This window comes from Globicephala melas, chromosome 1, assembly GCF_963455315.2.
Source record: "Globicephala melas chromosome 1, mGloMel1.2, whole genome shotgun sequence".
NCBI classification, from domain to species: Eukaryota; Metazoa; Chordata; class Mammalia; order Artiodactyla; family Delphinidae; genus Globicephala; species Globicephala melas.
Genome location: NC_083314.1, coordinates 180,391,613 through 180,408,020, shown reverse-complemented (window position 1 = coordinate 180,408,020; position 16,408 = coordinate 180,391,613). Strand labels below are relative to the sequence as shown.

General features: G+C 39.3%; 1 protein-coding gene across 4 annotated transcripts in view; it reads right to left on the bottom strand.

Annotated features, from left to right (window-relative positions):
* Nucleotides 1-5,522: 5,522 nt before the first annotated feature.
* LZIC (leucine zipper and CTNNBIP1 domain containing) overlaps nucleotides 5,523-16,408 on the bottom strand; it is an 11,544-nt gene continuing 658 nt past the window's right edge. For 2 of the 4 annotated variants that reach the window (XM_060283327.1, XM_060283319.2), the window contains exons 2-9: nucleotides 16,216-16,375; nucleotides 12,173-12,277; nucleotides 10,965-11,100; nucleotides 10,532-10,630; nucleotides 9,408-9,473; nucleotides 8,780-8,878; nucleotides 8,301-8,382; nucleotides 7,400-7,807 (exon numbers count right to left, since the gene is read on the bottom strand). In XM_060283327.1, the coding sequence (XP_060139310.1) occupies nucleotides 7,749-7,807; nucleotides 8,301-8,382; nucleotides 8,780-8,878; nucleotides 9,408-9,473; nucleotides 10,532-10,630; nucleotides 10,965-11,100; nucleotides 12,173-12,273 (642 nt within the window). In that variant the 5' untranslated portion in view covers nucleotides 12,274-12,277; nucleotides 16,216-16,375 and the 3' untranslated portion in view covers nucleotides 7,400-7,748. Of the gene's footprint in view, nucleotides 6,932-7,399; nucleotides 7,808-8,300; nucleotides 8,383-8,779; nucleotides 8,879-9,407; nucleotides 9,474-10,531; nucleotides 10,631-10,964; nucleotides 11,101-12,172; nucleotides 12,278-16,215; nucleotides 16,376-16,408 lie in introns of those variants that run through there. The other 2 variants (XR_011377603.1, XM_070046062.1) reach the window with 2 other exon arrangements.

Below are 16,408 nucleotides of genomic sequence, written 5' to 3'. Positions count from 1 at the left end.
TGCTCACAGAGAAGAGGAGGCAGGGAGTCCTTAAGCAAGCATACAGGTGACACTTGTGACTTTAAAACAACTTTGAGCACGCAATTTCCATTTAATTTCTTTTCAGAGAAGACATATAGAAACAGCATGCTAAAGGGGCTGCAGTGTCTGGAAAAGATAAAAGGACTAGTTTTAATTTGCCTTCCATTTCTGCTGCTAATGACACCCTGCTGAGACAGACTGTAATATTAACACACAAATTCCCACAAACCCAATAACATCCTTTCACTAGGATGTCTTGGGTTATTATAAGATCTCTTTAGCACAAGTTATGTCATTAAAGGAAATTTAAAAGTAAATTAATCTCACATCCAGGAAACGAAAAGACAGGAGAAACAGAATTGTAGGCTTTTCCCCACATTAGGTACTCCTAGTTAATATATTTTATGATCTTAATTTCCTGTTATTTCAAATATCTAGATATGAACACAAGCTTCCCTTTGTCAAACCAAACACAACGCCTCTATTTTATTTAGTATTCTTAAAATGTATATTTTAAGATTTTAAGTATTTTAATGAAAGTGGCATTATTTAATTTTGTACAGTTCCTTACACTGTAGTTTCAAAGCCATTTAACCATTTAATAACTATTCTTCACAAAATATCTACATGAATATTTGGAAGGTGACTTGACAAAATGAGACCAAAATTAAGTATAAAAGAGTGGCACAATTAGGATTAGAAATGTAGTGACAGGGTTCAGGGGACACACCACCCCATGATATGGCACCTTGGCATACTGACTATTTTAAGCTGATGGAACTTGAGAAATGGCATGAGTAGTAAGGACTTTCGACCTTCCCTTGAAGCAGGTCATAAAACCCTCATGTGAGAGGTGCCCTCCCCAGTACCTGGAAGGAAGGAACATTCTTACCTTCAAAGAAGAGACAGAAAGGAATGGGAACAAACAGATCTAGCTAAGTTTCCCTCAGTTTCTTACACTTAGCTCACCTTTGTTCTATCTCATTTTCCCACGACTTTCCACCCTTCATCAAATCTAGCATACAAGCACTCAGATTTAACAGTTTCTCTGGGTCTTCATTTCCTTATGAAGGTTCCCATGTCACATAACACTTACAGTGAATACATGTGTATGCTTTTCTCTTGTTAATCTGCCTCTGTTATAGGGGTCCCAGTTAAGAACACAAAAAGAGGAAAGAGATCTTTCCTCCCCTACAGGAGTATTCCCACTTTCTTTCCATTTAATATTCTCCAAAATGACTTAATAACATAAATACAGATGACTCTTGAACAACATGGGTTTGCATGTGTGGGTCAATTTATACCGATTTCTTTCACTAAATACATACTACAGTACTACACAACCTGTGGTTGTTTGAATCCACGGATGTGGAACCGCAGATACCAAGGGCTGTCAAATTGTACATGAATTTTCAACTGCGCAGAGGGTGGGCACCCCCAACCCCCGTGTTGTTCAAGGGTCAAGTGTATTTTAGTGAGATATGCATTTTACAATATTGATTTTATTTTTTAATTTTTTTGCCACTTTGCATGGCTTGAAGGATCTTAATTCCCCGACCAGAGATTGAACCCGGGCCCACAGCAGTGAAAGCGCCAAGTCCTAACCACTGGACCGCCAGGGAATTTCCTACAAGATTGATTTTAAAATGAGGTAAAAAATTATAGATGAAAGAGATCATTTAGATCAAATTGTACAGATCAGAATTATTTCCCAGTGTAATCTTCCTTATAATATGTGAATACACATCTGAAATAATGTTTCTAAGGATCCAGCTAACTATGATGGAGTGACAAATTTGGAGGGAGGGGTAGGTCTATTTAAAACACATTTTATCATTGTGAAATAAACCTCTTGGTGATGCAGCTGGATATCTAAACTTCTATTAACCATATAAACACTTAAGAGTCTTATTTTTTTAATAAAAGGACTCTATTCAATATCCATTTTAGAAAATTTAACCAAAAAGAGCCAAGTAATGTGTCTGGCGTATCTCAGCACTCAATAAATGCCTGATGAAAGAATAAATGACATCACAATCAGAAGAGGTAGCAGACAGAAGCTTTCCTTGCTTCCACACAGTAATTGTTGTTAAGATTTTTCTAAAACCCATTCTCTTCATTTGCAAGACCTAATCCCCACCAGGGAAAGCACATTTTGAGTTTTTCAAAGTAAAAGGGTCTAGTGTACACAATTTGTCCAGTGCCTTCATTGTAACAAAATTAACCTGGCACAATCAACTTCCCTCTCTGGCAAGAGCAGCACCGTGGGAGGTCGTAAGAGTACTGTGGGAGCAGTCAGGTTCCCAGAAGAGAGGCACACACATGAATGAGCACACACTCACATCCCTCATTTCTGCTCCAGGCTCACAAGTTAAAGACAGAGTTCACATTTTCCTTCCTGAGAATGGAAAGTAGATTTAGGTATGTCTCACGTACTCTTTTATTTGGACTCTTGCTCATGGTATTTTCTTGCAGAGGAATAAACCACTCATAGTTCTGGAAGACAGGATGAAAAGAAATGCCACGAGGCTGAGGCTAAGGGGCTGAGATTTTGCCTGTTTGCTCGAAAATTACAAATGCTCCTCTCCTGAGTAAATATGAAACAAAATATTTAAATAAATGAGTATAAGCTCAGAGGTCTTGTTTGTTTTGGTGGTTCAAACACAATGGAAGTTTATTTCTTGCTTCTATGAATTTAAAGTGGACTTTCCTGATCGGTGGGTGACTCTCTTCCAAGCATTGATATAGGGTGCCAGATTTATTGCCTCCTACAGGCTGCTATCTTTTTTAAAAATTTTTATTTATTTTTATTGAAGTATAGTTGATTTACAAGCTCAGAGCTTTAAAAACCAAATCTAAGGTATAATTTACCAAGACCTAGAATAAACGTGACGTAAAATTTGAGGTGCTAAGTTAAAAAAAAATTTTTTTAAGGGACTTCCATGGTGGTCCAGTGGTTAGGACTCGGCACTTCCACTGCAGGGGGGCATGCATTTGATCCCTGGACAGGGAACTAAAATCCTGCATGCCGAGTGGCGTGGCCGAAAAAAAAAATTTTTTTTTAAAGATGAATAAACACCACATTTTCTAAGAACATGGTCAACCATAGGATTAAGACAATCACTTACAACCTAATCCAGGCCAAATATTTACTTTTACCTAGATTACCTATTTTTTAAATTATCATCGAGGGTCACTGCCTCAGTTTTCAACTTGGCCTGCCTGGTTTATGAGTATTGCAGGAATAAGGCCAGGCCTAAAAGAATCAGGTTTTCATACAAGCCAAAAAAATCACTGAACTCTTCTTATATATATGACAATTTAGCAGCAACCAAAAAATAGTACTTGAACTAAGACATTTTAGAATGAACAGACATAATTACAATAACTTAAACTCTTAAACCAGGTATTGAAATTATGACTGAAACACAAAATCAGAGGTTCTTGTGGGAAGGCTTCAGAAGTTCAGTCACAGTTGCCAGAAGCTGAGGACAGAGGACCTGTGACTGATGCATAATCTTAGAAAAGACTCTTACTAGCATTATCTTCCTCTTTTTGTTTTTTAATTAATTAATTTTTGGCTGCGTTGGGTCTCCATTGCTGCGCACAGGCTTTCTCTAGTTGCAGCAAGTGGGGGCTACTCTTCTTTGTGGTGTGCGGGCTTCCCATTGCAGTGGCTTCTCTTGTTGCGGAGAACAGGCTCTAAGTGCACGGGCTTCAGTAGTTGTGGCACGCAGGCTCAGTAGTTGTGGCTCGTGGGCTCTAGAGCTCAGGCTCAGTAGTTGTGGCGCACGGGCTTAGTTGCTCCGCATGTGGGATCTTCCTGGACCAGGGCTCAAACCCGTGTCCCCTGCATTGGCAGGTGGATTCTTAACCACTGCACCACCAGGGAAGTCCCTGTCTTCTTTCTTGACTCAAAAGGAAATTGGTGGTTCTCCTTGACCTCCTTTATAGAAAATATTTTTTACTTGTTTATTTTATTTTGCGGTACACGGGCCTCTCACTGTTGTGGCCTCTCCCGACACGCAGGCTCAGCGGCCATGGCTCACAGGCCCAGCCGCTCCTCAGCATGTGGTATCCTCCCGGACCAGGGTATGAACCCGTGTCCCCTGCATCGGCAGGCGGACTCTCAACCACTGCGCCACCAGGGAACCACCAGGGAAGCCCTACTTGTTTATTTTTAATCGTAGTCCATTGTCTGAGGCTGTAAGGAATGTGATGCTCTCAGAGGAAAACAACCAAGCGTTAGGAAGCTACCAACTGACAGCCTCAAACCACTCAACTTTCCTGGTCCTCTGCTTGGAACAGCATGGATTTTGCATTGTAAGCTCTTAAGAATGTCACTAACCCCTTGTGTTTGAGGCCCTTTCAGCATTACAGTCTTTCCACCTTGCTATTAGTGTGAGCAGGGAGAGGGGCTTTCAAAAAGAAAATGAGTGAGGATGTCAAAAGGCCATATTCTAGGGTGATATCTAGTAGAGCCATATTTCTAACCTGCTTTTTGCAACTTAATGAAAATATTAAGTACTAGTTTCCCCAGTTTCTAAATCTTTTCAATTCCAGGGCCACACAGACTGGAAGCAATTATACAGCTTGTTCACGGGGGTCTGTGGGAGTGCTGACAGTTTTAATTTACATATTAATGCTGAAAAACAATTTGAGAGGCAAAGAAGAGTGTTCTTTGGTCTTAGTAATGAAAAGACAAGAAAAAAAAGTGGACAGGAAAGTGATTGAAAAGCTCTAGGCAAAATGGTCTGGGTTTATTTTTTCTGTAATAATTTCAAACTATCCACCGGTCACTGTAATAAGATACTATTCCAATGGTGGATTTGCACAGTCTTTTATTTTGCCTAAGATGACCATTATTTGGCTGAGTGTCTTCAATAAAAGGCCTATCGACCAAAGTTAACAACCCATCTGTCCCAACTCCAACTCGTTCCTGGAAACAACTCATTCTACTGCTTGATTTCTTCCTCTACCTAACTTAACACTCACAGGATAAAAACAAAGCAAAACACTGAAAGAGAAATTGTTTTAAATTATTAGATTTCATTAAACAGCCAGGTTGGACACTTGATCATTGGAATTTATTTCTGCGGCAACCCCAGTTCTTTGAAAAATGCAGGAATTCTTTCCCTTAAAATATTAGCTTGACCCAAGGATGTCAAAAAGCTGCCTTAGCATTAGTTATTGCAGTCTGAGACCTCCCAAGAGGTCTAAAAAACTAGAAGATTAAATATAGCAAAATATGAACATAACATGAACATAGTTTACAAGTCATTTAATAACTATAGTTGTATAGACTTTTCAAATTATTTTTCTAAGTTACCAAATTTGTGATAAACATATCATATGGCCCTTGAAAAAACTATTAAATTGTGGATTAACCCCAATGTAAAGCTTTCTACATTAAGAAAGAGAGGGGAATGCACGGTAATCCTATGTAGTAGTTAGCTCCTATGATCCCCACTGAACAGATGAGGAAAATGAGGCTCAAAAAATATTGTCACCAAAAATATATATATATATTGTCATCTACCAAAGGTCACACGGCCATGACTGACAGTGTCTTGCTAGGCACTGCAAACCTGGTCACTTTGAAACGAAGGTTAATTTTAAATTAAGTACTAGTCATCACTTACAAAATGAATATATTAATGTGATTAATGACAAAATATTTCACTGAGGTTAGTCTTACAGAAAGTTTAAGGGAAACCAAAATTAAGGACTCCAGATTCATTTAGGCCTCTTTCAAATATAAAATATTCCTAATTTTCCTTGTCTTACTACTACTGGAAGGGAATCTTGCTATGAATTAAAACAAAACCCAAACAGTAATTCTGTTCCTAGGTATATACCCAAAAGAATTGAAAAGGGATATTTAAACAAATACTTAGGCACTAACGTTCATAACGGCAGCACTATTCACAATAGCCAAAAAGTGGAAAAAACCCAAATGTTCATCAAGAGATAAATGGATAAACACAAAGTGGTATCCACTCAAGGGAATATTTTCAGCCATTAGAACGAACAAAGTACTGATACACACTACAATGTGGATTAAACTAAAAAATATTACGCTAAGTGAAAGAAGCCAGACACAAAAGGTCACATACTATATGATCCCATTTATATGAAATATCCTGAATAGGTAAATCCATGGAGACAGAGAGTAGATTACTGGTCGCTAGAGGACTGGAAGGAGGAGGGAATGACTGCTTAGTAAGTATGGGGTCTCCTTTGGGGGGGATGAAAATGTTTTGCAACTAGATAATGGTGGTCATTGCACAACACTGTGAACGTACTGAATGCCATTGAACTGCACGCTTTAAAATGATGAATTTTAAATGGTCATGTGAATTTCACTTTGGTTAAAAAAAACACACAGAATAATGAAATAATGGTGATTGACCATAAAGCCCTAGATGAATAACAGGTAATTTGCTTTTTCTTAGTTTGTCACAATTTAACGAGTTTGTGACCATCATAAACCAATATATAAAAAATTACCCATTAAAAGTTCCAAATAAGGCATTAATGTAGCTGAGGTCCCCTAATTTGTCCAGTTGGCAGAGCACCTAGTAGAGTTTACAGTACACAAGAAGCTTTAAAAATGTTTTTAATTTGTATAAAGTCTAAAGAAAAAGAATATTGAGAAAAATGTGAAAGAATATAAAGTGGTCAGAGCCTAGGAAATAAGGTGACGTACATGCATATGGGAAAAATCTATATATCTGAGCATGCAGAGAGACATAAACACTCAGGAGAGAAACCGGCTTCTTCTCATAACTTATTCTGTGTTTCTCCCAAAACTGAAGAGTAAATAGTAGTTTACAGTCACCACCCTCTGGGTTTCAGCAAAGAGGTCACACACAGGGAGGGCCTCGAGCTGCCACTTCCAATTGCTTCCCTGGTGAAACAACGCAGGAGGTTAAGTTACTTCAGGAGACTCTCAACAGGGCTCCCATTGTTTCAAGCTCAAAACTCAGAGACACAATGGGCACCATTCATACTGAGAGCTTACGGGCTGGGGAATGGTCACTCAGTGACAACTTTTTTGGGGACATTGAATTTTCATAAATACGGACTTATACCGATATGTGGGAATTATTTTTTAAAAGCAGCACAAAATAAAGAAATAAAACTCAATGGACACTAAACTGACAGGACACCCAAGTCTTATTCCCAGCTCTGTCTCTAATGTGACTTTAAGAAAGTCACTTGCTCTTTCTGAGCCTTACTTTCCTTGTTTGTAAAATGAAAATGATTCTAAGATCACTCAGAACTCTAAAGTTCTGTGAACACATATGAGGTCTGTTGATGTTGCTACATTATTTACTCCAACAAGTGGGGATAAATTATGAGCAGAAAAGAATCATCAGTTCACATCTTTTCATTTACTACCAGCATCTAAAAACAAGGAGGCTCAATAAAGACAGGCAGAGACACTATTTTGTTTTCTCTTAAACAGACAAATCATAATGAATAAGGTCCAGTGAGCCCCTCCATCCCAACAAGTCCAGGATCACAGAAGTGGGTACCCCTACACAAAGCACAATGACGAAGGGCATAAACAAAAGCCTTAAGTATGTTTTTCCGTCACCTTTTCTTAGGTTATTAATACACTTCATGAATCTCTTGACTTCTTTGCCATGACTCAGAATCCCCGGAAGAAAAATGCCATTTACAACAAGAATGCGATCAATGTCCTAAGTTTTCACACCATGTCATTTTTTTGTTTTTTCAACCTCAAAACTTGCCAAAGCAAGAACTTTGTCGCCAGAGCCTAAGGAGAAAGACACATAATAAACAGAAATGTCATTTCAAATGCATTTATAGTTCCAGGTAAAGAGAGGAAAATCTATCACGTAGATGATAAAACAGAAAATGAAACGAGTTTTTATTATCAGCGCATTATCCCTGACCCTCCCCACTGCCACGACAATTTCCTTCCCTGCACAAACAACTAAGCCACATAGGGCAATTTATTGGTTACAAATACTTACTTTAATTAGGGTATGAAATAGAACATGTAACATTTTAGTTTACTTTTATATTTACATTTAGCTGAAATATTTTAAAGCATTAGGCTATATTAATTTGATTATTTTTAATTAAATAGTATTGGAAAACAAACCCATTAAAAAGCGGTTTATAAAGAAAACAATTCTGGTTTCACCTCTAAACTCAAGAAAGGCCATCATTTTATCTCACCCGTGCCATCTGTCAATCTAGAGCAGTAATTCATGTCCAGCTTTCAGAAATACGAGGGTACTCACCAAGGTCTGTAGAGACTTTCTCAAACTGGCTGAGTATAGCACCTGCGTTTGCTGACAAGAAGGCCTCGTCATCTGCAGTCAGCTAAACAAACAGAACAAAACCCAAAGGACTGAGTTCAAATGTGAACAAAGTGGCTCTAGGAATCACTGTTAAGAATGTCTTAGGGGCTTCCCTGGTGGCGCAGTGGTTGAGAGTCCGCCTGCCGATGCAGGGGACACGGGTTCGTGCTCCGGTCTGGGAAGATCCCACAGGCCACGGAGCGGCTGGGCCCGTGAGCCATGGCTGCTGAGCCTGTGCGTCTGGAGCCTGTGCTCCGCAACGGGAGAGGCCACAACAGTGAGAGGCTCGCATACCGCAAAAAAAAAAAAAAAAAAAAAAAAGTCTTAGGACCACAAACTAAATCACAGATCAAGAAATTCTATACCAAATACTTCACACTTTTTCTTTATACCTAATATATTAAATTAAATACAAGTACCTTCTCTCCAAGTTTCCTGAGAGCTGTTAGTATCTCCACTTTCTGCTGAGTATACAGGTCTCTTTCCAGCTTTCCTACCATGAGATCTCTATCCATCTGTAATAGATGAATGCAAAGCATATGGTATTTAAGTTAAAAGCATTCTTTGCATAAAATCAAGCTTTTCAGATGTACTTTTTAAAGAAAAGGTCCTCTACCAATTAATATTATAAAGAACTATAGAAACAACTCAAGGCAAACATGATAGAAATGTTATTACACAGTTCTAATAAATCTTGATACTAATCATAACCATTGTCTTAGTTATAAACTCTACTGAGGAATTAGTAGGTCAATAGCTTCTTTAAAGAGGAGCTATCCTCTAAGAACTCTATTTCATTAAACTGAAGTGTGGTCTAAAGGCCTGAATGAGACAACTGGTAACAGATCTCCTGGAACTTTGGTTAAATATCACCTCTACCACCAGAAACATTGATAGCATGTACTATGCTTTGGTACTATTCTATGTGCTTTACACATTTTACTCCATTTAAACCTCATAACAACCATAAGAGGTAGGGACTATCATTACTGCCTTTTTACAAATGGGGAAACAGGCACAAAAAAAGGTTAAAGAAGGACTTCCCTGGTGGTCCAGTAGTAAAGAATCCGCCTTCCAATGCAGGGGACGCGGGTTCGATCCCTGGTCGGGGAACTAAGATCCCACATGCCGCATGGTGCGGCCGAAGAAAGAAAAAAGAAGAAAAAAAAAAAAAAGAGGTTGAAGAAAATAACTTCCCCAACGTCACATACGTCCACAGTAGAACAGGGGTACAAATCCAAACAGTTTGATCCAAATCCATGCTCTTAACCACTATGCTATTAAGTTACTAATGGCTGCAAATAACTTATTAATGTCTTAACTATATTCAAGTCTATAAACAGACTTCCTTAAGTGTCAGGTTTATAAAGATGTTTGAAATTCTTAGATGGGAAAGGCCACACATGCATAAAGCATGGCTGCTAATGAATGCTAGATGGGATTTCAATTCAGAGCTCCAGAAATAAATAGTAAAACTTTAAATGTGGAGTTGTAGCAGAAGCAGTCAGTAGCAATTTAAACTGCCATATGCTGGTTAAACCTCTATTTGTTATCAACAACCACTGCTCAAAGGACTAATTTTGTCAGAAACCTAGTTGTGGGTTGTGGCTTTAAAGTCAACTGACTAGTTTTTTGAAATAGACTATCTTTTAGAGCAGTTTTAGGTTCACAGTAAATTGAGCAAATGGTAGAGAGATTCCTCATATACCCCTTGCCCTCACTCATGCATAGTATCCCCATTATAAACATCCCCACCAGAGTGGTACATTTGTTCCAACTGATGAACCTACACTGACACATCGTAATCACCCAAAGTCCATACTTTACATTAGGGTTCACTCTTTTTGTTTTTTAAATGTAATTAATTTATTTTTAAAAATTATTTATTTATTTATTTATTTGGCTCCGCCGGGTCTTCGTTGCGGCGTGCGGGCTCTTTTAGTTGCGGCACGCAGGATATAGTTCCCTGACCAGGGATTGAACCCGGGCCCCCTTCACTGGGAGCACAGAGTATTAACCACTGGACTGCCAAGGAAGTCCCTAGGGTTCACTCTTGGTGTTGTACATTTTCAAATGACCAATTTTTAAACTTTAGAATAACATAATGAGCAAATTCTTGGGCTGAGAAAAGAAATACATACAGGGACTGGATCAATTTAAAGAAACTTTACCTCTGCTAACCTTGTCCGAAGCTGACCTGGTTGTTTCTTTGCAAACAATCTGATGACCTCTGGGGTTTTAAAGGCCTGGCTGATAGCTGCCTGGATAGCCTAGAAATACAAGAAGGTGAAAACTAACCAAAACAGTCCAACAAAGCAGATATTACAATATTTGATTGATAGGTCTTCAATTCTTAATAGGTCTTCTTTGTTCCTCAAACAGTATTACAACTTTAGTATCCATTTGCTATTTCTATGCATGTCACTGGAGTCAAATATATAACTAGATGAAGATCTGGAAGCAAATGCTGTTTTATCCATAAGTAGACATTCCTCTAGAAGTTAAACCCCAAAAAGGGTACATTTTCTATCTTAAATATACTTACTGGAAAAAAACAACAACAAAAACCAAACTGTGTCACCAATGTAAGTAAATTATGCTTACCAGTTGCATTCCACTTAGTTCATCAACCAAAGTCATATTTCCAGACATAATTTTCTTTAGTGAATCATTAAATTCACTTAGTTGTTCCAGAGTTTCTTTTTTGGTTTCTTCATATTCATCTGTATCAAGTTCCTCTCTGAAGTACAGTGAACATAATATAGAAAAATATAGAGTTCCAAAAGAAAAAAACAATCGTAGTATTTATACACTAAGACTTCAGATACATATATATACAAAAAATATCCTGGGGGAAAAAGGCTGAAAGGAAATATCAAAATACTAATGATGGATGTGTTCAGACATTAGTGTGGGCGTTTTCCTGCAATTCTGACAATTACACTTTCTTATTTTTTTTTTAAACCAAAATGAGACATACTTAACAAACAAACCACATAATAACTTCCTTTTAAGCAGTCTCTGAATCAATGGTATAACCTTGGGCAAGATATTTGACTAGCCAAGTCTGAGTTTTTTTTATCTATTGTATAAGCTGTAGATAATCATAGTACTTACTTTATAGGGTTGCTATGAGCATTAAATGAAATATGGAAAGTACTTGGCATATAATAGGTACTTAATAAATAGCTGTTATTATTACCATCATTATCATTAATGGTAGGTAAAATTCTATGCACCTTGAAATACAACAGCAATGCAGTACTTGCCATCTGAGTACTCCAAACAAGCCATTTGTTAAACATTTACTACAAAACAGCTCCAATTTATCTAGTGCCTACTTTGGGCCAAGCATTGTGTTGTTCCCTCATCTGCAATAGTTACAATAGTCTTTCCAGGTTGTTAAAAAGGCAATGAGCAGTCTTATTTCTTTGAGCAGTTAAGGCTGAAGACACACCAGAAGTTCAAGCAGTACCTTCTCAGCTTGATACCAGGCAGGGCTACTTCAAATACTGAAGACAAGATGGGTGTTATTATTTCCATTTCATACTCAAGGAAATGGAAACTTAAGGTGGTTAAATATTTAGCCCAAGTTCACATTCACTTTGAAATTAATCTAAATACTTTCAGTATTCCAGCCTTTTTAACTCCAAAGCCAGTACTGAGTTTATTTCTCCAGCAGACAAAGCACTGTGAAGAACACTACAGGGGAAACCAAAATCACACATGGGCCTGCACACATGGAGCTTATAATCTAGCTGCAGGAGACAAAAGCCATTTTACAGCATAGCAGCACACAATTATACTATTACCTGCATTCCTCCAGGTCCTGTAATTGCTGCATTAGTCTATCCAACTGTTCTTCTAAGTTCTGCTTTAATTTGCTTGTCTCTGTCTTTCCTCTGGAAGCCATTTTACTAAGTAGAACAATAAAGCAATTTAAAGTAGGCTATACACACACACACACAAAAAAAAGTGGTGGGGACTTCCCTGGCAATACAGTAGTTAAGACTCTGCGCTTACCCTGCAGGGGGTGCTGGTTCGATCCTTGGTCTAGGAACTAAGATCCCGCATGCTGCGTGGTACAGCCAAAAAAAAATTGGCTATACTCTTTCTGAGCTACAGGTGTGGGGAAGATTGTCGTGCAAAAAAAAATCTCAATTTATATATAAAAGGTGAAATGCATATAGTAGTAACACCCCACAAAAATGCCTGGGAGTCTTCTTAATTGAATTCACAAATTAATTAGAAGTCTTAACTATTAGTCTATCTTACTTTAAACATATTTGATAGATGAAAATACAGATTTATAAAGAAACAGATCAGGCGTGACTCTGCTTTACAAGATTCATTTTAACATTCTTTTTCATTCTTAATAAGTACACTCCAGGACTCAGAATACTCCTAGTATTATCTTATTGGTCTTTAGGTGCATTTACCTAATGACTTGTGGGCATGAACAACTTTTTTTTTTTTTTTTGGTGGTACGCGAGCCTCTCACTGTTGTGGCCTCTCCCGTCCCGGAGCACAGGCTCCGGATGCGCAGGCTCAGCGGCCATGGCTCACGGGCCCAGCCGCTCCGTGGCATGTGGGATCCTCCCGGACCGGGTCACAAACCCGTGTCCCCTGCATCGGCAGGCGGACTCTCAACCACTGCGCCACCAGGGAAACCCAATGAACAACTTTTGATGTGAATTTCTTCTTTGGAAATGTGCCCATTTTTCTACTGGATTATCTTTCTCTTACTGATTTATATAACATGGATATAAAGTCCTTGCAATTATGTTGCAAATATTATCTCTTGTCTCCTGGCTTTAAATTTTATTTATGGCATTTTTTGTTATGGTAAATTATTATTTTTAATGGCCAAACCTATGTTCTCCTCTATGTTTTCTTAGTTTTGTGTCCCATGAAAGCAAGTCCTGACCATCTCAAGATTTTTTAAAATATACTATTTTGTTTTTGTTTTTGGCTGCACCATGGGGCTTGTGGGATCTTAGTTCCCTGACCAGGGACTGAACCCGGGCCCATGGCAGTGAGAGCACCAAGTCCTAACCACTGGACTGCCAAGGAATTCCCAAAAATATACTATTTTTTTGTTAATGCTGTGAAGTAGGGATCTAACTTTTATTTTCTTTCAAATGGATAGCCAACTGCCCCAACACTGTTTACTAGTATTTATTTATGCTACCTTTAATTGAGACTCAATAGAAACAGACTCAAGTCTGTTTCATTGATAATATTCTGGTCCTAAGGCATTACTTTACTATTTTAATTATTATAGCTTTAGAGCTGGTGTATACTGATGACTGATAAGGAGTTGGCTCTATTATTTTTTTTTTCCCCAAAATTCTTGACTATACTTGTACATTTTCCCTTCTAGATGAATTTAAGAATCATTTTGACAAATTCCAAAAAAAATTCAATTGAAATTTTTTAATTTTATTTTATTGATTTATTTTGGGCTTCATTGGATCTTCGTTGCTGCACGCAGGCTTTCTCTAGTTGTGGCGAGCAGGGGCTACTTTTTGTTGCAATGCATGGGCTTCTCACTGCGGTGGCTTCTCTTGTTGTGGAGCATGGGCTCTAGGCACGCGGGCTTCAGTAGCTGTAGTGCATGGGCGAGATCTTCCCGGACCAGGGCTCGAACCAGTGTCCCCTGCGTTGGCAGGCGAATTCTTAACCACTGTACCACCAGGGAAGTCCCTCAGTTGAAATTTTGACAGGGGTTACATTAAAATTAATATGGAGAAAATCTGTATCCTTAAAATTTGAAACTTCCAATCAAGCAATATATCTCTCCACTTATCAAAGCTTTCTTTTATGATCTCTAGTTTAAAAAAAAGTATTATTTTATTCACAAAGGCTTTAAACACTGGGTGTTCTTAGATATCTTGTATTTTTTGTTAATATCAGAAATAAGGTTTTTGTTATTACAATTTCTTTTTAAAAAAAATTTATTTATTTTTGGCTGTGTTGGGTCTTCATTGCTGCACACCGACTTTCTCTAGTTGTTGCAAGCAGGGGCTACTCTTTGTTGGGGTTCCCCGGCTTCTCATTGCGGTGGCTTCTCTTCATTGTGGAGCACGGGCTTCAGTAGTTGTGGCTCATGGGGTCTAGAGCACAGGCTCCGTAGTTGTGGTACACAGCTTTAGTTGCTCCTCGGCATGTGAGATCTTCTGGACCAGGGATCGAATCCGTGTCCCCTGCACTGGCAGGCAGGTTCTTAACCACTGTGCCACCAGGGAACTCCCTGTCCACCATTTCTTACAGGTAAGACTCCAGCCTTTGAGACCTTCCCTGAGTTCCAAAGGGTGGATTCTGAATAGCTGCTAATCAAGGGAGGAGTAGCCAAGAAACTACCTGAGGCAAGATTAAAGGGACAGAGAAGAAGCTCATCCTTCTCTTTTTTTTAAAAAAAAAAAAAGACTGGCTAGGGCTTCCGTGGTGGCGCAGTGGTTGAGAGTCCTCCTGCCGATGAAGGGGACGCGGGTTTGTGCCCTGGTCCGGGAAGATCCCACATGCTGCGGAACGGCTAGGCCTGTGAGCCATGACCACTGAGCCTGCGCGTCCGGAGCCTGTGCTCCGCAACGGGAGAGGCCACAACAGTGAGAGGCCTGCGTACTGCAAAAAAAAAAAAAAAATTTTACTTATTTTTTTTTGCTGCGTTGGGTCTTTATTGCTGTGCACGGGCATACTCTAGTTGTGGCGAGTGGGGGCTACTCTTCATTGCGGTGCGTGGGCTTCTCATTACGGTGGCTTCTCTTGTTGCGGAGCACGGGCTCTAGGCACTCGGGCTCAGTAGTTGTGGCGTGCAGGCTCTAGAGTGCAGGCTCAGTAGTTGTGGCGCACAGGCTTGGTTGCTCCGCACCATGTGGGATCTTCTGAACCAGGGATCGAGCCTGTGTCCCCTGCATTGGCAGGCGGATTCTTAACCACTGCGCCACCAGGGAAGTCCTCATCCTTCTCTTTTGAGCCTGCATTTTCTTCTACTTATCAAGGCCAAGTCATCCATCCTTCAAGGTCAAGTTTCACCTTCTCCATAATGCCTTCCTTGGTTCCCTCCCAATCACTACATTGTGAGTTATTTGAGAGTAGGGATTTTACATTTTCTTTATACACCAGCGTCTAGCACAATGCTGGGCAGATAGAAGGTATTGAATAAATAAATGGTAAATGAATAATGATAATTGATTGCTTTTGCCACGGCATTCTACGTCTTAGTCTCCATTTAACACTATGTCTGCCTTGAATTATATGTGATTTCATCATAGCTTGTTGTTTATTTGTCTGTCTTCCTCTCCAGACTGTAAACTGAGAGCAGAAATGGGTCTGATTCCTTTCTTAGCCTCTTCAGCACTTAATACAGACTACATATTCGATAACTGAATGAACTGTATAAAGGCACAACGTACTGTAAGGAGGTAAAGCTATTCTAAATGAATTTCAGAGAAGATGAAGATGCTTTAAAAACCTTACCCTCATGCTACATTATTTGAGATTTATCCCAGAAAGATTAACTCACGGGCACCACCTAGTATTCAATAAAGGTGGTGCACCTTTTACCGAAACTGCAAAATTATTCTTCAAAAACTGTAAGTTTTTTTTTTTTTTTTTTTTGCAGTACACGGGCCTCTCACTGCTGTGGCCTCTCCCGTTGTGGAGCACAGGCTCCGGACGCGCAGGCTCAGCGGCCATGGCTCATGGGCCCAGCCGCCCCGCTGCACGTGGGATCTTCCCGGACCGGGGCACGAACCCGTGTCCCCTGCATCGGCAGGGGGACTCTTAACCACTGCGCCACCAGGGAAGCCCAAAAACTTAATTTTTGAGAATTAAGGTACTCATTCATGCTCACCTGTCTCTTAATCCTCTGAACTCTGCTCAGTGCGGACCGGTCTCAAATTGCATAAACCTCCAATTCTTGAAGTTCCAAGTGTCTTAAACTTGAGGAAAGCGAAACTGTTCATCAGGACTATAAGAGGCTCAAAGTTCAAACCACCTGGGGGTGGAGCTGGCTGGGAAAAGGGAAACCATTAAAAAGTGGTTTT